Source organism: Notamacropus eugenii, chromosome 5 (genome assembly GCF_028372415.1).
Source record: "Notamacropus eugenii isolate mMacEug1 chromosome 5, mMacEug1.pri_v2, whole genome shotgun sequence".
NCBI lineage: Eukaryota > Metazoa > Chordata > Mammalia > Diprotodontia > Macropodidae > Notamacropus > Notamacropus eugenii.
In genome coordinates, this window is record NC_092876.1 from 90,935,987 (window position 1) to 90,950,435 (window position 14,449).

At 36.2% G+C, this 14,449-nt stretch overlaps 1 protein-coding gene across 2 annotated transcripts; it reads right to left on the minus strand.

The window, feature by feature from the left end:
• Window positions 1–2,768: 2,768 nt before the first annotated feature.
• Window positions 2,769–13,150, minus strand: LOC140508707 (olfactory receptor 52B2-like). 2 transcript variants are annotated; one of them, XM_072616589.1, is made up of 2 exons: window positions 13,119–13,150; window positions 2,769–3,681 (listed from the first exon to the last, which is right to left on the minus strand). In XM_072616589.1, the coding sequence occupies exons 1-2, from the start codon at window positions 13,127–13,129 to the stop codon at window positions 2,769–2,771; spliced, it is 924 nt and encodes a 307-aa protein (XP_072472690.1). In that variant the 5' UTR covers window positions 13,130–13,150. The 2 variants fall into 2 exon arrangements, with proteins under 2 accessions (XP_072472690.1, XP_072472689.1); XM_072616588.1 differs by lacking the exon at window positions 13,119–13,150 and having other exon boundaries at window positions 2,769–3,719.
• Window positions 13,151–14,449: the final 1,299 nt, after the last annotated feature.

The following is a 14,449-nucleotide window of genomic DNA, read 5'->3' on the forward strand; positions in this document are numbered from 1 at the left end:
ATTTATAAATGTCACCTCCCCTTGGAGGGATGTAAACAGTTTGCCCTTATTGAATAACTTGTTTTTTTTTCTTTTCCATTTACCTTTTCATGCCTTTTTTGAGTATTGTATCTGACGATGAAATTTTCTGTTGGAAGGTTTGGAAGTCCTTTATTTTATTGAATATCTATCTCCTTCCCTAAAAGATTATGCTCAATTTCTTACGGTAGTTGATCCCTGGCCGTAATCCAAGATTTTTTTCCCTTATGGAGTATCATATTCCAAGCCCTTAAGAGAAGGGTTTGAAAGGGCAAATTAATTGTTTGCAAATTCCTTTGAGTAAATAAGTGATACAGCAACCAAGAAGTTGTTAAAATTGTTTTAGAGTACATTAAAGAGGTATGGTAATACAAAGGATGTAGGAGATAGGTCTGTCTTAATTTGTCTTGGTCAATGTAATGGTAATTTAAATGGGAAGATCCTTCCCATTCATTAATGGACTCATGTGACCTGCTTAAATCACATGGAAGCCTAAGTCACATATGGTGAGAGAAGCTTGCTCTCCTGGTGGAACCAGAAAGGTGGAACAGAATTGGGAGGAAGTTGCTAACAGCAGTTAGGACAGAGGGAAGATAGGATACAGGGAAGCAGGCATAGCTAGACTAGTGAATGTTTGTTTGTGGGAAGGTCCTGGGGGGAGGATAGAGGGATAAGGCTTAGGAATGGCTTTGTCCCCTGCAGTGATAATGTATATTGACTTCTTGGCTACTATGACAAATTTCATTTTCTGGTGTTAAGATTTAACTTTCTGGTATCTAAATAAATGTTTTTCCTCTGCCTTCTATATGGCAAGTCTGTTTTACTTTGTGATTCAGAACTACACCAGCATATTAATAGTAGCCCTCAGTGCTGTGAATATTGCCTGAGCAATACAGTCAAAACATAGCTAGAGTTTTGTGTATTCTTTTGTTTACTTCTGAGTTTACTTAAAAGGAAATTTCAGGCAGAGGCATTAGCTATTGGGAGGAATTCCCATGTCTTAGGAAAGACATAAACAAGCTTTTCTAGGGGAAAAATAAGTTGCACAGTGATGGGATTGAATACTGATTGATTATTTTAACACCATACTATGAGAATAAGGTTTATAAAGTGAAACAGTGTTTTACTTTTTAAAAAAGAAGATTTAGGGGAAATATCGTAGTAGTCTTCAAGTATTTGAAGGGTTGTCATGTAAAAGAGAGAATAAATTCTATCTTCTTTATGCTAGATTGCAGAAGGTCAGGGGGTGAACATTTCCAAGAAGGTTATAGATTGATATAAAGAAAAGTTTCCAAACATTTCAATCTACTCAAAACAGAAGCAGCCTGCTTGAAAAGTTAGTGCATTCCATTCTATAATTATAACAACTAAACTTAGCACTCCAAAACAGAGGAGAAAATGGATCATTTTCATATCTCTTCAGAGTTGGGGAACTATGGGTGTTTAATATTACATATATTGTCAGTTACATTTGGTGTATTAGTTCTGCTGAACCGCTTTTTTCCTCTTTTAAAAAATCTTTATTATATCTTACATAAAATGTCTCACTGGTATGAGAAGAAGGCATACATATATTTGGAAATGAAGATGATTATAAAAACAAAAAAATTTCCTGATTTTTTAAAAAGAAGGTGGTATATTTTTAAGGGTTTTCAATACAGACTGCCTGACCACTTTCAGGAATAGTGTAGATTCTTGGTCAAGTAGTTTCCTCACCTTGGTACAGGTAGATTTAGAGACATTCTTATGGAATAGTAGAGAAGAAAGATGTTCTCTCTCCTGGCCATTGTTGTGGGAGTATTAACAGCCCTTCAGAAAGAGAAAGTAGGCATAATACAATGTAAAATTAGAAGTCATCTTTATCATAATAACCCTAACAGAAAGGAGAATAAATACCATAGAAAGGATTTGGTACTTTTAAACTTAATTTAATATAGTTTTCTGATTCATTTCCTCCTTATCTGATTTTCACAAAATCTTGTAAAGTAGGCAACATAGATATTTTTGCTAAAGAGGAAATTATCTCACAGTCCAATTTCTTATCCAAAATTGTACAGTATTTACAAACTCAACCTTTATTAAGTGTTTACAATGAGTCACAAAGCATGATACTAGGCACTGGTCAAGAGTCCAACTTTAGCTAATATTGCATATTTCCCCTCATGGAGGTTATCCTCTAACGGACATAACATAGACATATAAACAACTATAACACAAAATAATTCAGAAGAATTTCATTAATTCTGTCCCCCAAAGTGCTAGATGCTTTCAAAGGAGTGGGAAGGCCAAGGTTTTCACCCAGAGGTGAGATCAGGGTTAGGCTTCCCAGAAGAGGCTGTGTTTATTTAGGCTTTAAACGATAGGTAGGAATGCAACTAAGAAACTAACATTTGAAGACTCTCATGACATAAGGAGCAGAATGATCAAGGTGAACCTGGGGGAAAGAGTCGCTCTTTATTTTTTTGACTAGATTGTTATGCATTTTTTCAAAAGGATTCTTTGCTTTGAAAATAGATATATGACAAGATTCATTCAAATGGTGAATTCCTTGAATATTCACCAAAATAAATCAATTACATGCAACTGTATAGGACAACAATATCATGAGAAAAAGGGAGCCTAAACTTTGCTTTCACTCTGTATTTCAATCAAAAATTTGTTGCAAGATAAGAAGAAAAGTAATTATGTTTATCTCCCTACCATTATTCAAGACAAAACCAAATCTCTTCCCATGATGATTCCAGCCTCCTTCAACAACAGTTTCCCCTTGATGAAAACAAAAGGGCCACACGCTCCCTTATCTGTTTGGTTTTGACACCATAAATGACTGGGTTCATCATTGGAGGTACAAGTACATAGAGATTAGCCAGTAGAATATGGACATGCCTAGGGATTTTCCGGCCAAATCGCTGAGCGATGACAGTGAAAATCCCTGGCAGGTAGAACATGAGGATTACACAGACATGGGACCCACAAGTGCTCAGTGTCTTCAGTCGGGCATCCCGAGAAGATAGCCTGAAGACTGCCCGGAGGATGAGAATATAGGACATAACAATGACTGCCATGTCGAGCATGACACTGAGCAGGGGCACAGAGATTCCATACCAGATATTGATGGTGATATCTGCACAGGCCAGCTTGGCCAGGCCCATGTGTTCACAGAACGTGTGAGCAATGATGTTGGTCCGGCAGAAGGGAAGGCGCTTCAGCAAGAAGACAATGGGGAAGACAGTGGCAAAGCTCCTGAATACTACTATGCCTCCAATTTTGCCAATGACACTGTGATTGAGGATAGCGGTATACTGCAGTGGGTAGCAGATGGCCACAAAGCGATCAAAGGCCATGGCCAGCAGGATCTCTGACTCCACCACAAAGGCAAAGTGCATGAAAAAGAGCTGAGTGACACAACCCCCAAAGGAGATGGCTGTGTCATCCATCCAGAAGATGGCCAGGGCTTTGGGCACAGTAGAAGTGGATAGGATCAGGTCCCAGAATGCCAGCATGGACAAAAAAAGGTACACGGGTTCATGAAGACTACGCTCCACAGCCACAACGAAGATCAGGATGAGATTTCCTGAGGCAGCAACCAAGTACATCAGGCAGAAGGGGATGGAGATCCACAGATGCATCTCCTTCAGGCCAGGGATGCCAATCAGGACAAACATGTCATAGTTGATGGTGGAAAGGTTGGGAGCAAACATGTCATGAAAACTGCCAGTTTCATCCACTCACCTCCCTGCCTGTCCTGCAGCCAAGGGGATGAGAAGTCACAGGACTAAAAAGGAGAATCATCCCATCAAGTAGTTAATCAACATTTCTCAAGCCCCTTCTCTGGGTTCAGCTTTGTGCTTTTTAAAAATAACAATTCACCATAATCCAGTAGCCATGATCCATCATTATTAAGGGGTTTTTCTTCTAAGCACTTTATTAAGAAAGCATTGGATCGTAGAACTTAGAATTGGAAAGTTCTTAGAGATAATCTGGCCTTATTCCTTTTCTCTATTTTCATGTGAGGAAGTTGAGGCACATAAAGATTAAGTAATTTGTCCAAGGACATGCATGTAATAGAACAGAATCAATTCCTCTCATCCCAAATCCAGGGCCCTTTTCACTGAAGTATAATGTAAAGCTAACTAAACAAACATAAAACAATGCAAAATTATTGACTACTTGTTGATTTTGCAAAAGCACATCACAAAGCACATGTAAGACTCAGTTGGGTGGTATAGTGGATAGAATATTGATCCTGCAGTCAGGAAAATCTGAGTTCAAATCTGAGCTCAGGCACTTACTAGCTGTGTGACCCTGGATGGACAAATCACTTAACTGCTATCTGCCTTAATTTGCTCATACTTAAAATAAGAATAAGACTTGTTTTCCAACATTGTTGTGTGAAAATCAAAAATATAATATTTCTAAAGAATATAGCAAATTGCCTGGCCCAGAGTAGATGATCATTAAATGCTTCTTTCCTTCCTTCCCAAATCCTCATTCTTAATGAATACATAATATAGCTAAATTCTATGTTCATTTTGATCATTTCAAGTGTTGGTCTACTTAACAGACTTGTAACTTGTCAAGTCTGTAAACTGTGGGATATATTGTTAAGTCTCATGAAGTTTATATATCACAATTATCCTATACTTTCTTCATATCAAATTGTGTTATTAGATACTTATGTATTTTGCGATGACAAGATGGGGAAGATGCAACTAGACAGTAATTCATTTGAAGAGACACCTGAGGGTGCTAATGGACCTGAAGCTCACTATAAATTCAATTGCTGCCAAGAAAGTCAATATACCTTTAGGTTGTATTAAGACAAGCAAAGAGTCAAGGACTGGGCTTTCCTCATTTGGGGGTATTGTGTTCAATTCTGGGTACCACATTTTAGGAAAAACATTGATAAACCAAAGAGCATCCAAAGAAGGGAAACCAAGATGATAAAGGACAATGACTTAATGATGATCTATTGAAGGAAGTGGAGATTTTAATCTGTGGAAGATTTAGTGGAAACATGAAGTCTTTAAATAAAGATTGATTGACCACATATTGGCTATGATTTAGAGGAATTTCTAAGCATGTCTCGGAACAAATTCGGAGATTCTATGATTCTGTGGAAGAAGCAGAAGATCAGTAATATAGAAAAAAATGGAAGATAACATTTGTTTAACCCTGTTGTTGAATCAGGATCTAAGAAACATTAAAAGGACCAGGGCACTAAGTAGCTCCCAGAAGGCTGTCTTACATAAATAAATTGAAAAAAATACAATGCAATTAGAAAGCATGGATAATTTGCTGTCTGCCCTGTTGGAGGGAGTGATCCTATGTGGAAGGATACATTATTGGGCTAAATTATCCCATCACAGATTTACAGAATTGCAAATCTGAAAGAGATTTCAGAAGGTGTCTAGACCAACACCCACCTAAACAAGAATCCCCTCTATACTCTTCCCCCAAGTAGTCCTCCCACTTCTTCCTAGACAGCTGCAGTAAGGAAGGCAGAAAGGAAGCTCATTAATTCTTTAGGAAGACCGTTGACTTTTTGGATGCTTTAAAGTGTGCAATTTTTTTCTTCATATTGAGCAAAAAAAAAAAAATCACCATTGCTTCTTCCCACGTCATTCTTACAGTTGATATCTACCCATTGCTATTAGTTCTACCCTCTGGGATCAAGCAAAACAGGTTTAATGGATGTTACTTTAATTTGCCATCAGAGAACCTGGGTTCAAATCTGCCTTAATATGTCTAATGTTGAACAAGTCACTTGTTTTTAGGGCCTATTTGACTCATCTCTAAGATGATAATATTAAGTCAGATGATTTTAGTGACCTCTCCCAGTTCTAAAACCTTGGATCCTAATTTAGATAGACATTTTGTGATGCTTTATATAGAACAATGGCCTTGGAATGAGGAAGGCAGAAAATCCTTCCTCAGATGCTTTCTTAGCCAGATGACCCTATGCAAGTCACTTATTAGCTCTCAGCTTTCATGTTATCATCTATAAAATGAAGATAATAATAGCACCTTCTTTATAGAGTTTTTGTGATGATTGAATGGGAGAAAACAAGCAAATAAATAAAACCCATGCTTTTTATTTATTATTTAAAAGCATTTATTTTAATACCATTTTTTTGCTGTTGTTTCCCCTTTTATATTGTGAGCTCCTAGAGGGCATTTTTGTTACTTATTTATCCCCAACTCTTGCTCAGTACCTGGTACATAATAGGCACATAGTAAATGTTAACTGACTATCGAGAAGAAACTGGAAACTGCAATATAAATACGAGCTGTGATTTTTGAAACAATGAAATTTAGAGAGAGAATTCTTTAGGAAAATGTGTAAATGAATATTTATTAATAACGATTACCTATCATCCCTGATTTTTACTTGGCATTCAACTGGTCAAATTAGTTATTTCATTTACAGCATGAAAGGTAAATGAAAAAATATTAAATCAGGAAAACATATCCTAGCAATAATAATAATGCAAATCATATTATGTGTCTTAGGAAATATAATTCAATGTTTAGGAGTGCAGGAAAGCTGAGAAATACCAAATGGTGAATTATTTCATCATGTATTAATTCTAGGGGATATTCAGCTTAGAGAAGAGAGGGTTACGAGGACAATCCAGTTCCTATCTGGAAGTATTGAAAGGCTATATTGAAGAGGGATTAAATTTGTTCTGCTTGTCTCAGAGGACAGAACCAGGAGCAATGGTATATATTCACATTCATATGACACTCTAGATTTCTCCTCCACAGATGCTCTCTAGTGTGTCTCATTATCTCAAAGGTTCTAAAAGGTCAACTGAGCCCAAAGTGTATAGAATTCTACCAGATCAGAGAGGCTTTGAGTATGGACCTGGTGAAATAATACGTATCATTCTTGAGGACACCTAATCAAATTTGATGAGGACCATGATCAGATTGGCTCTAAGCAGAGATAAAGTTTTAAAGGACTGACAATTGCTTAAGACCATCTAATTCATTGTAAAGAATGTCATCATCAGAAGGATCATCTTACATTATTGCTGGTACTTTGTACCCAATGCATTCTTTGCAACTCTTCCTCTCTTTTATGTGTTATCTTCCTGTTTTAGAACGTAGCTCCATTAGGGCATCTGTCATCTTGCTATATTTGTATCCTTAGTGTTGCAAAGAGCCTGACACATAGTAAGTGCTTACTCAGTGTATTTTGATCTCTTCATCTACCCATTCATTTACTCAACCATTAATTTATTCAATCAAAATCTCTGTAATGAGTTGTAGGCTACTTTGGTCAAGACTCCCTTCCTTGATCAACAGTCTTTCTTTTTTCATACCTTTCCCTCTCATTCCTCTAAAGAGCTTTGTTGACTTTCTATCCTATGCTTGCCTACCTTTCAATTATACCATTGGGAACTTCTTTGTTAATAAACTTAAGAAGGCAAAAATCACCCTGATCTATTTTGACTCTGATAGCCACTGACTTCTTCAAAAGATTGGAATTCTGGTTTCCCTGAGTTCAAATCCAACCTCAGAAACGTATTAGCTCTGTGACCCTGGGCAAGTCACTTAACCCTGTTTGCCTCAGTTTCCTCATCTGTAAAATTAGCTAGAGAAGAAAATGGCAAACTACTCAAATATGTTTGCCAAGAAAACACCAAAATGGGGTCACAAAGAGTCAGATACTGAAAAGACTCAACATTATACTCCTACTCCTAACTTCTCTCCTAAGTATTCTCTTCCACATGCTAAACAGCCCCAGTATCATTTCTCTGCGATTTTAATTAGTGCTTCAGATAAAAACAAAACAAATAACTGCCATCTTGGGAAGCATAGAGAGCTTAGTTCTGAGGGGACATGAGAGCTGTTATGTCATCTGAAAAACTATAATATAAAAGAGAGATTAGATCTGTTTTGACTGATTCCACAGTGGCAGTGGATGGACATCACAGAAAGGAGAACATTTATAGAGTGCATGCGATATGCCAAACACTGTGCTAAATGCTTTGCAAATATTATCTCCTTTGATCCTTGCAACTTTGGGAAGTGAGCCCTATTATTATCTCCATTTTTAGATGAGGAAACAGACAGAGATTCAGTAAATTTGCCAGGATAGCAAAACTAGGAAGTGTCTAAAGCCAAATTTGACCTGGAGTCTTCTCTACCTCAGATCCACCACACTTATCTACTATTCAATCTAGTATGGGAAATCTCTCCTGGGAATTAGAAAAAAGAAATATATATGTGTATGTGTGTGTGTGTGTGTGTATGTGTGTGTGTGTGTGTATAAGTAAAAGTTGTATTTGGAGTCCAAGGACATCTTTAGATTCTGGATTCCCATTTCATATGGATGTTGCAGGAGGGATTCCTTGTGCAGTAAAAGATGTACTGATGACTTTCCAGCTCCTTTTCAACTCTGAGATTCTGGAATTCTGGCCAAACACAGGGTCAGAGAGGTTCCTTGGAGAAACTGATTATGATAAGAAGGAGTCTTGAATATTTCACTGCCTACTGACTGTCTGACTGAAAAGGAATGTACAAAGAGACTTTGACCAAAGAGATATTTAATCTATTTCTATTACATGCCAGCCTAGCCTGGTGTACCCAGGAGTGGACTCTTTCAGTAACCACAGCTTTTTAATATAACAACAACTAAGAAACACCTGTTTTCTTTGTATTCTTGGAGCTCTCTCCATCCACTAGCCCCTGTGACTCACTCACCTCCCTCCATGGTTTTTCTAACACCACAGGTGAAGGTACAAGGTAGAAACAGAGACCTCAAACCTGTTGGGAGTGGCTATTTATCCTTTCTAGAAGCCTTAAGGAAGATTTCAGGATATTCAGGGTCTAGAACTCTCTTCCCTAGTTAAAAAGTCCCCAAGGAGAATTAAACTCAATTTAACAAATGTTGGAGAACAGTATTAAAGAGTCTTCCATCTCACTCTCACTTGATTTCTTCCTTTTGGGTCCCCTGATGATCTCTGGAGCTGTTTATGCATGGAAAGTAGGAGGAGTTAGTAGAATTCATAAGGTTGTGTGTTTACCAATCATCTGAGGATTCATGCTTCTCAATTAGACTTCTCTTGTCCTTGAGGGGTCACTTTATCCCAGTGAAACTCCCAATGCACAAAAGTATGTTATGTTTCCTCTCCAGAATGACGTTAACAGCCAGACTGTAAGAAAAAAAGTCATCATCTTTATTCGCACACTTCAATTTTTCCTCTATAATCAGCATTACTACATATATCTCCTGCTTTTCTTATTTTTGGCTCCCACTCACTTTGGACCATTTCCAGTAACTTATATGATGCTTTGAGATTTTCAAAGTCTTTTATAATATTATCTCAATGTATTCTCATAACGACCCTAGGAGATAGGCATTATTGTTCCCTTTTAACAGATGAGGAAACTGAGGCATGAAGGGATTAACTGACTTGCCCAGGGTTACGCCTCTTGGAAGTGCCTAAGTCCAAATTTGAATCTGAGTACTACTGATTTGAGTCTAATGCCACCTAGCTGAATTTATTTCCAGTCTTACAACCCCTCCAAAGAGGAGAAAGATATGACTGTATCAAGCAGATTGCAATGAACATTTCACAGACTCTGAGGGAGTAACTCCAAAGGGAAACTTTACCGTTAGTTCTAAATCAAGTGAGTTTATCAATGTTTTGTGGCAAGTTCATCACATTGGGTTAAGTGTAAACCCTTAACAGGATTACCTTAGAGGGATAAAATCAGGGGTGTGCTGGAGGTTTCAGTGTTAGAATTTAACTTTATAAATTGGCAATCACTACAATTCAGAACTTGATTTATTATTTTATTAGTTGCCTGGACTTAAGAAAGTGTTAATAATATGGATTAAATTTAAAACTATGCATGTATGTAATTTTTGAGAGACTACTGGTGAAACATTAACTAGCACACATCTGTATTGCCTCATAAACATTGCTTGAGCTCAGCAGGAATACAGTAGAAGGCTCAAGGAATGGAATTATCACCAGACTGTATGCCTGTTAACTATAGGTTAACATTAATAAAAATGACAACACCAACAACCGGCGTTTATGTCTCACTATATGGCTTTCAAAGTACTTTATATCTCTTATCTCATCTGAGCCTCACAACACTGCTGGACAGGACTTTGTGGATATTAGAGTCTTGAGATTTTGTTTTATTATATTATTAAATTATTAAAATCAATGCTTTATAGATACAATCATAGCAAAGAGAGTTGAATATGAAATGGTCTGGCCAGTTTAGAGATCAAAACCCAATCTAGACTTTCATAGGAAAAGTTGGACCCATTATCCAACTCTACTATCAATTTCCATCCTCAAAATTAGCATCATCATCTTGACTACCAACATATCATCATCATAATTGTCACCTTTGTCATTACTATCAATATTGCCACCACCATTTTTATCACTATTATCACAGATATCATCATTAGAATAAAAATTTCTCTAATGAAACTATGCCTTCATGTTTTATCTCACATTCTTTGCAAGCTTTTGTTAATCCCAATTACATTTCTAGAAACCTTTAAAGCACAGATCAGGCATCATCTTCTACAACCTTTCCTGATTTTTCCCTTCACCCCAACCTTTCTCCCCAGATTTTGGTGTGATCTACCTCTTGAAGTCTCTTTGTATATGTTCCACCTTTACTCACTTGTGTCCTTTTTGCATTGTCCTAATAGTATGAACATTTGTTGAGGACATGCCTATTTATTTTTACATCTTTGGTCTCTAGTGTCTAGCACATTACCTTGCATGTAGGCTTTTAAATATGTGATGAATTAAATTGTTGCATTTTAAAATTCTAGTAATATTTTGTTGGTTGGGAAACAGGATTCTAGGATTGCCCTTTTCTGTTGTATTTCTAGAGTGTGACATTACCGCAAAAGACTATGGTCATACTGTATATTGCTTAAACTGAGGAACTATAGGAAATTGTCTTTTTGCATGAGAAACCTTACTACTTTTAGGGTAAAACAACAATATTTCCCTGTGACTGTAATCTATTTTCCTGTCAAAAATGTTATTTCTTTCTAGAATATTCTGTATTAACCCTGATTTGTCTTTCATCTCTGTGCCTTCATCAATCATCTCTTGACTTCTCAATCAACCTAATAAGTATAAATATGCCAAGTATGAAGATATTTATGTTACCAAGCATTATATGGAAGATGAGTTGCATAGTTGCACATCTCTCTTTTTCACATATACATATGATGACCTCTAGTGTAGAACTTAAAATGCAGTAAATAATAAAATTAAAAAAATAAAATAACCTATGATCAAAATAAGTAAATAAATAATTTTTAAAGTGAAAAAGAGAGATATGCAATGATGCAACTTTGGTTGTAAATAATGCCTGGTGATATAAATATCTCGATTCTTATGAGGGCTAATACTTCTTCCATAATAAAGACAACTATTCTGATCAATATAATGATCTAAGACAATTCTAAAGACTCCTAATGAAAAAAATGCTATCCACCTCCAAAGAGAGAACTGATGAGCTCCAAGTGCAAGTCGAAATATAATTTTCATCCTTTATTCTTGTTTTGCTGAAATATGGATAACGTGAAAATATGGTTTCATGACTTCATACGTATAATTGATATCATATTGCTTGCCTTATCAATGAATAGGGGGAAACAGGGGGAGAAACAGAATTTGGACTTAATATATATTTTAAAAAGAATGTTAAAAGCAATTAAATATCTGATTGGCTAAAATAATAGAAGGGGAAATGACAAATTCTGGAGGATGTGTGGAAAAACTGGAATGCTGTTGGTATAACCACTTTGGAGAGAAGTCTGGAATTATGTCCAAAGAGTTATATGTTGTTTTAGTCAGAATAGTCAAGTCTTACATAGTTGATCATTGTTACAATATTGCTGTTATTGTACACAGTTCTCTTTTGGTTCTTCTCACTTCATCTAGCATCAGTTCATATAGATCTTGGCATGTTTTTTTCTGAAACTACCCCCTCATCATTTCCCATAGTATAATAACACCCCATCACAATTATATGCCACAATTTTCAACATACATTTCTTAAGCACTTATTATGTGCCAGGTACTCTACTAAGTTCTGTGGATACAACAAAAAGGAAAAAAAAAACAAATAAACCCATTCCCTTGTCCTTGAAAAAGAAACAAAATAAGAATTGAATAGTATGTTTTTTTATTGTTGTCTATTATCATTATTTCATCCACTTGAAGCAACTGACATGCCATTCTTTGATCCTATCCCTTATTTTACTTCAATTGTCTCTGACTTTAGCTTTTTATTCTTCTTTTTTATTTTGTCCTTAAAATTCAGAACAAGGCTCAATTCATTTTCGTCATTATCATTCCTGACATTTTTTTCTTAAAACAACATTTTATTTCTTGCAATTACATGTAAAAACAAATTTTAAGATTCATTTTTAAAAAATCAGTTCCAAATTCTCTCCCTCTCCTTCCCCCTCTCTGAGAGAACAAAATATTTGACATGTTATATATGTTCAATCATGCAAAATATATTCACATACTAATCGTGTCATAAAAGGAAACACCAAAAAATTAAAAAATGGTAAATAGTATGCTTCAATTTGCATTCAGAATCCATCACTTCTTTCTCTGGAGGTGGATAGTATTTTTTATCAAGAGTCCTCTGGAATTGCCTTGGGTAATTATATTGCTAAGAATATTTAAGTCATTTACAGTTGACCATCATAAAATATTATATTAACTGTATAGACTATTTTCCTGGTTTTTCTCACTTCGCTTTGCATCAGTTCATGTAAGTCTTCTGAGGTTTTTCTGAAATCATTCTGCTAATAATTTCTTATATCACAATAGTATTTCTTTACAACCATATATCACAACTTTTTTAGCCATTCCCCAATTAATGAGCATGTCCTCAATTTCCAATTCTTTTCGACCACAAAAAAAGGTGCTCTAAATATTTTTGTACAAAAAATTCCTTTTCCTTTTTTAAAATCTCTTTAGGATACAAACTTAGTAGTGGTATTGCTGGCTTAACTGATATGCACAGATTTATAGCCCTTTGAGTATTGTTCCAAATTGCTCTCCAGAATGGTTGAATCAGTTCACAACTCCATCAGCAATGAAGGTGGGAGGTAGCTGCTATAAGTGTCCTTATTTTGCAAATAAGGAAACCGAGGCAAGCAGAAGTTATTTGACTTACTGGGGATCACATAACTAGATTTGAACTCGGATTTTCCTTACTTCAGACAGGCTCAGCTCTCTAACCACCGAGCCACCTACCTGCCTCCTAACAAAAACTATATGGAGGACACCTTCCTGAACCAGTGTGACTGGTTACTGTGGTATATGTGGAGGCAGAGGACAATAGCCATTTTGTTTGGATTACAATCTTGTTAACTTTAGGATCCTTTTCAGCATCCCTATTGATCATCCCTCCTCCCCACCTCCATTCTCTCTCCAAATACCCGTACATTAATAAACACACACACACACACACACACACACACACACACACACACACGCACTCCACAAAAACTTCCAAAAACTTCCTTGTAATAGACAAGTAGGTGGTGCTTTGGACAGAGCACAAAACTTAGAGTTAGCAAGACCTGAGTGTTAATATGGCTCTGGACACTTACTAGCTTCTATTACTCTAAGCAAGTCTCTTAACTTCTCTCTGTTTCAGTTTTTTCATATGTAAAGTAGGGATAATAATAACAGCACAGACCAACATATTGTTTATGAGGATAAAATTACATGATATTTGTAAAGCATTGTGAAAACCATCTGTGCCATATAAATTCTAGTTGTTATTATTAACAAATAAGCATAATCAAGTCAGGTCAATAAACATTTTTCAAGTTCTTACTTAGGAAAACAAATCCACACCTTGTCCTCATTAAAAAATGTTTATCTCAATCTGTTACTCTAATCCTCTATCTCTCTGTCAGGTGGTGAGTCAGCCTCTCTGAGAGTTGGTATGGGGAAGCAGGACCAAAGAGAAAGACACTAGGATAAAGGTATACCATAGATGGGAATGGTAGAGTATGGTAAGATGAGGTGTGGAACAATTTACCATGGAAAAGTATGACTCTTCCCCACCCTATAGCAGCATTCTAGCTCAACAGAGCAAACATTTATCATTTATCAAGCATCATATACTTGATAGAAGCTATTATGTTCCTATTAAGACTGGATGTTTTATACCAGATTTCTTCAAATGATCCTCATATGGAATAATTTCTAGTCCCCTCCCCATCCTAGTTAATTTCCTTGGATACTCTCTTATAGTTCCCAAAATATTTCACCCAAAACAGAACATAATTTTCCAGGCATGGCTTTCTTAGTAGTGGGGATGTTGGTCCTATCACCTGTCTCCCTTGAGTGCATGAGGCTTATATATTAATGTCGCATTAATTTCTTTAGCTGCCATA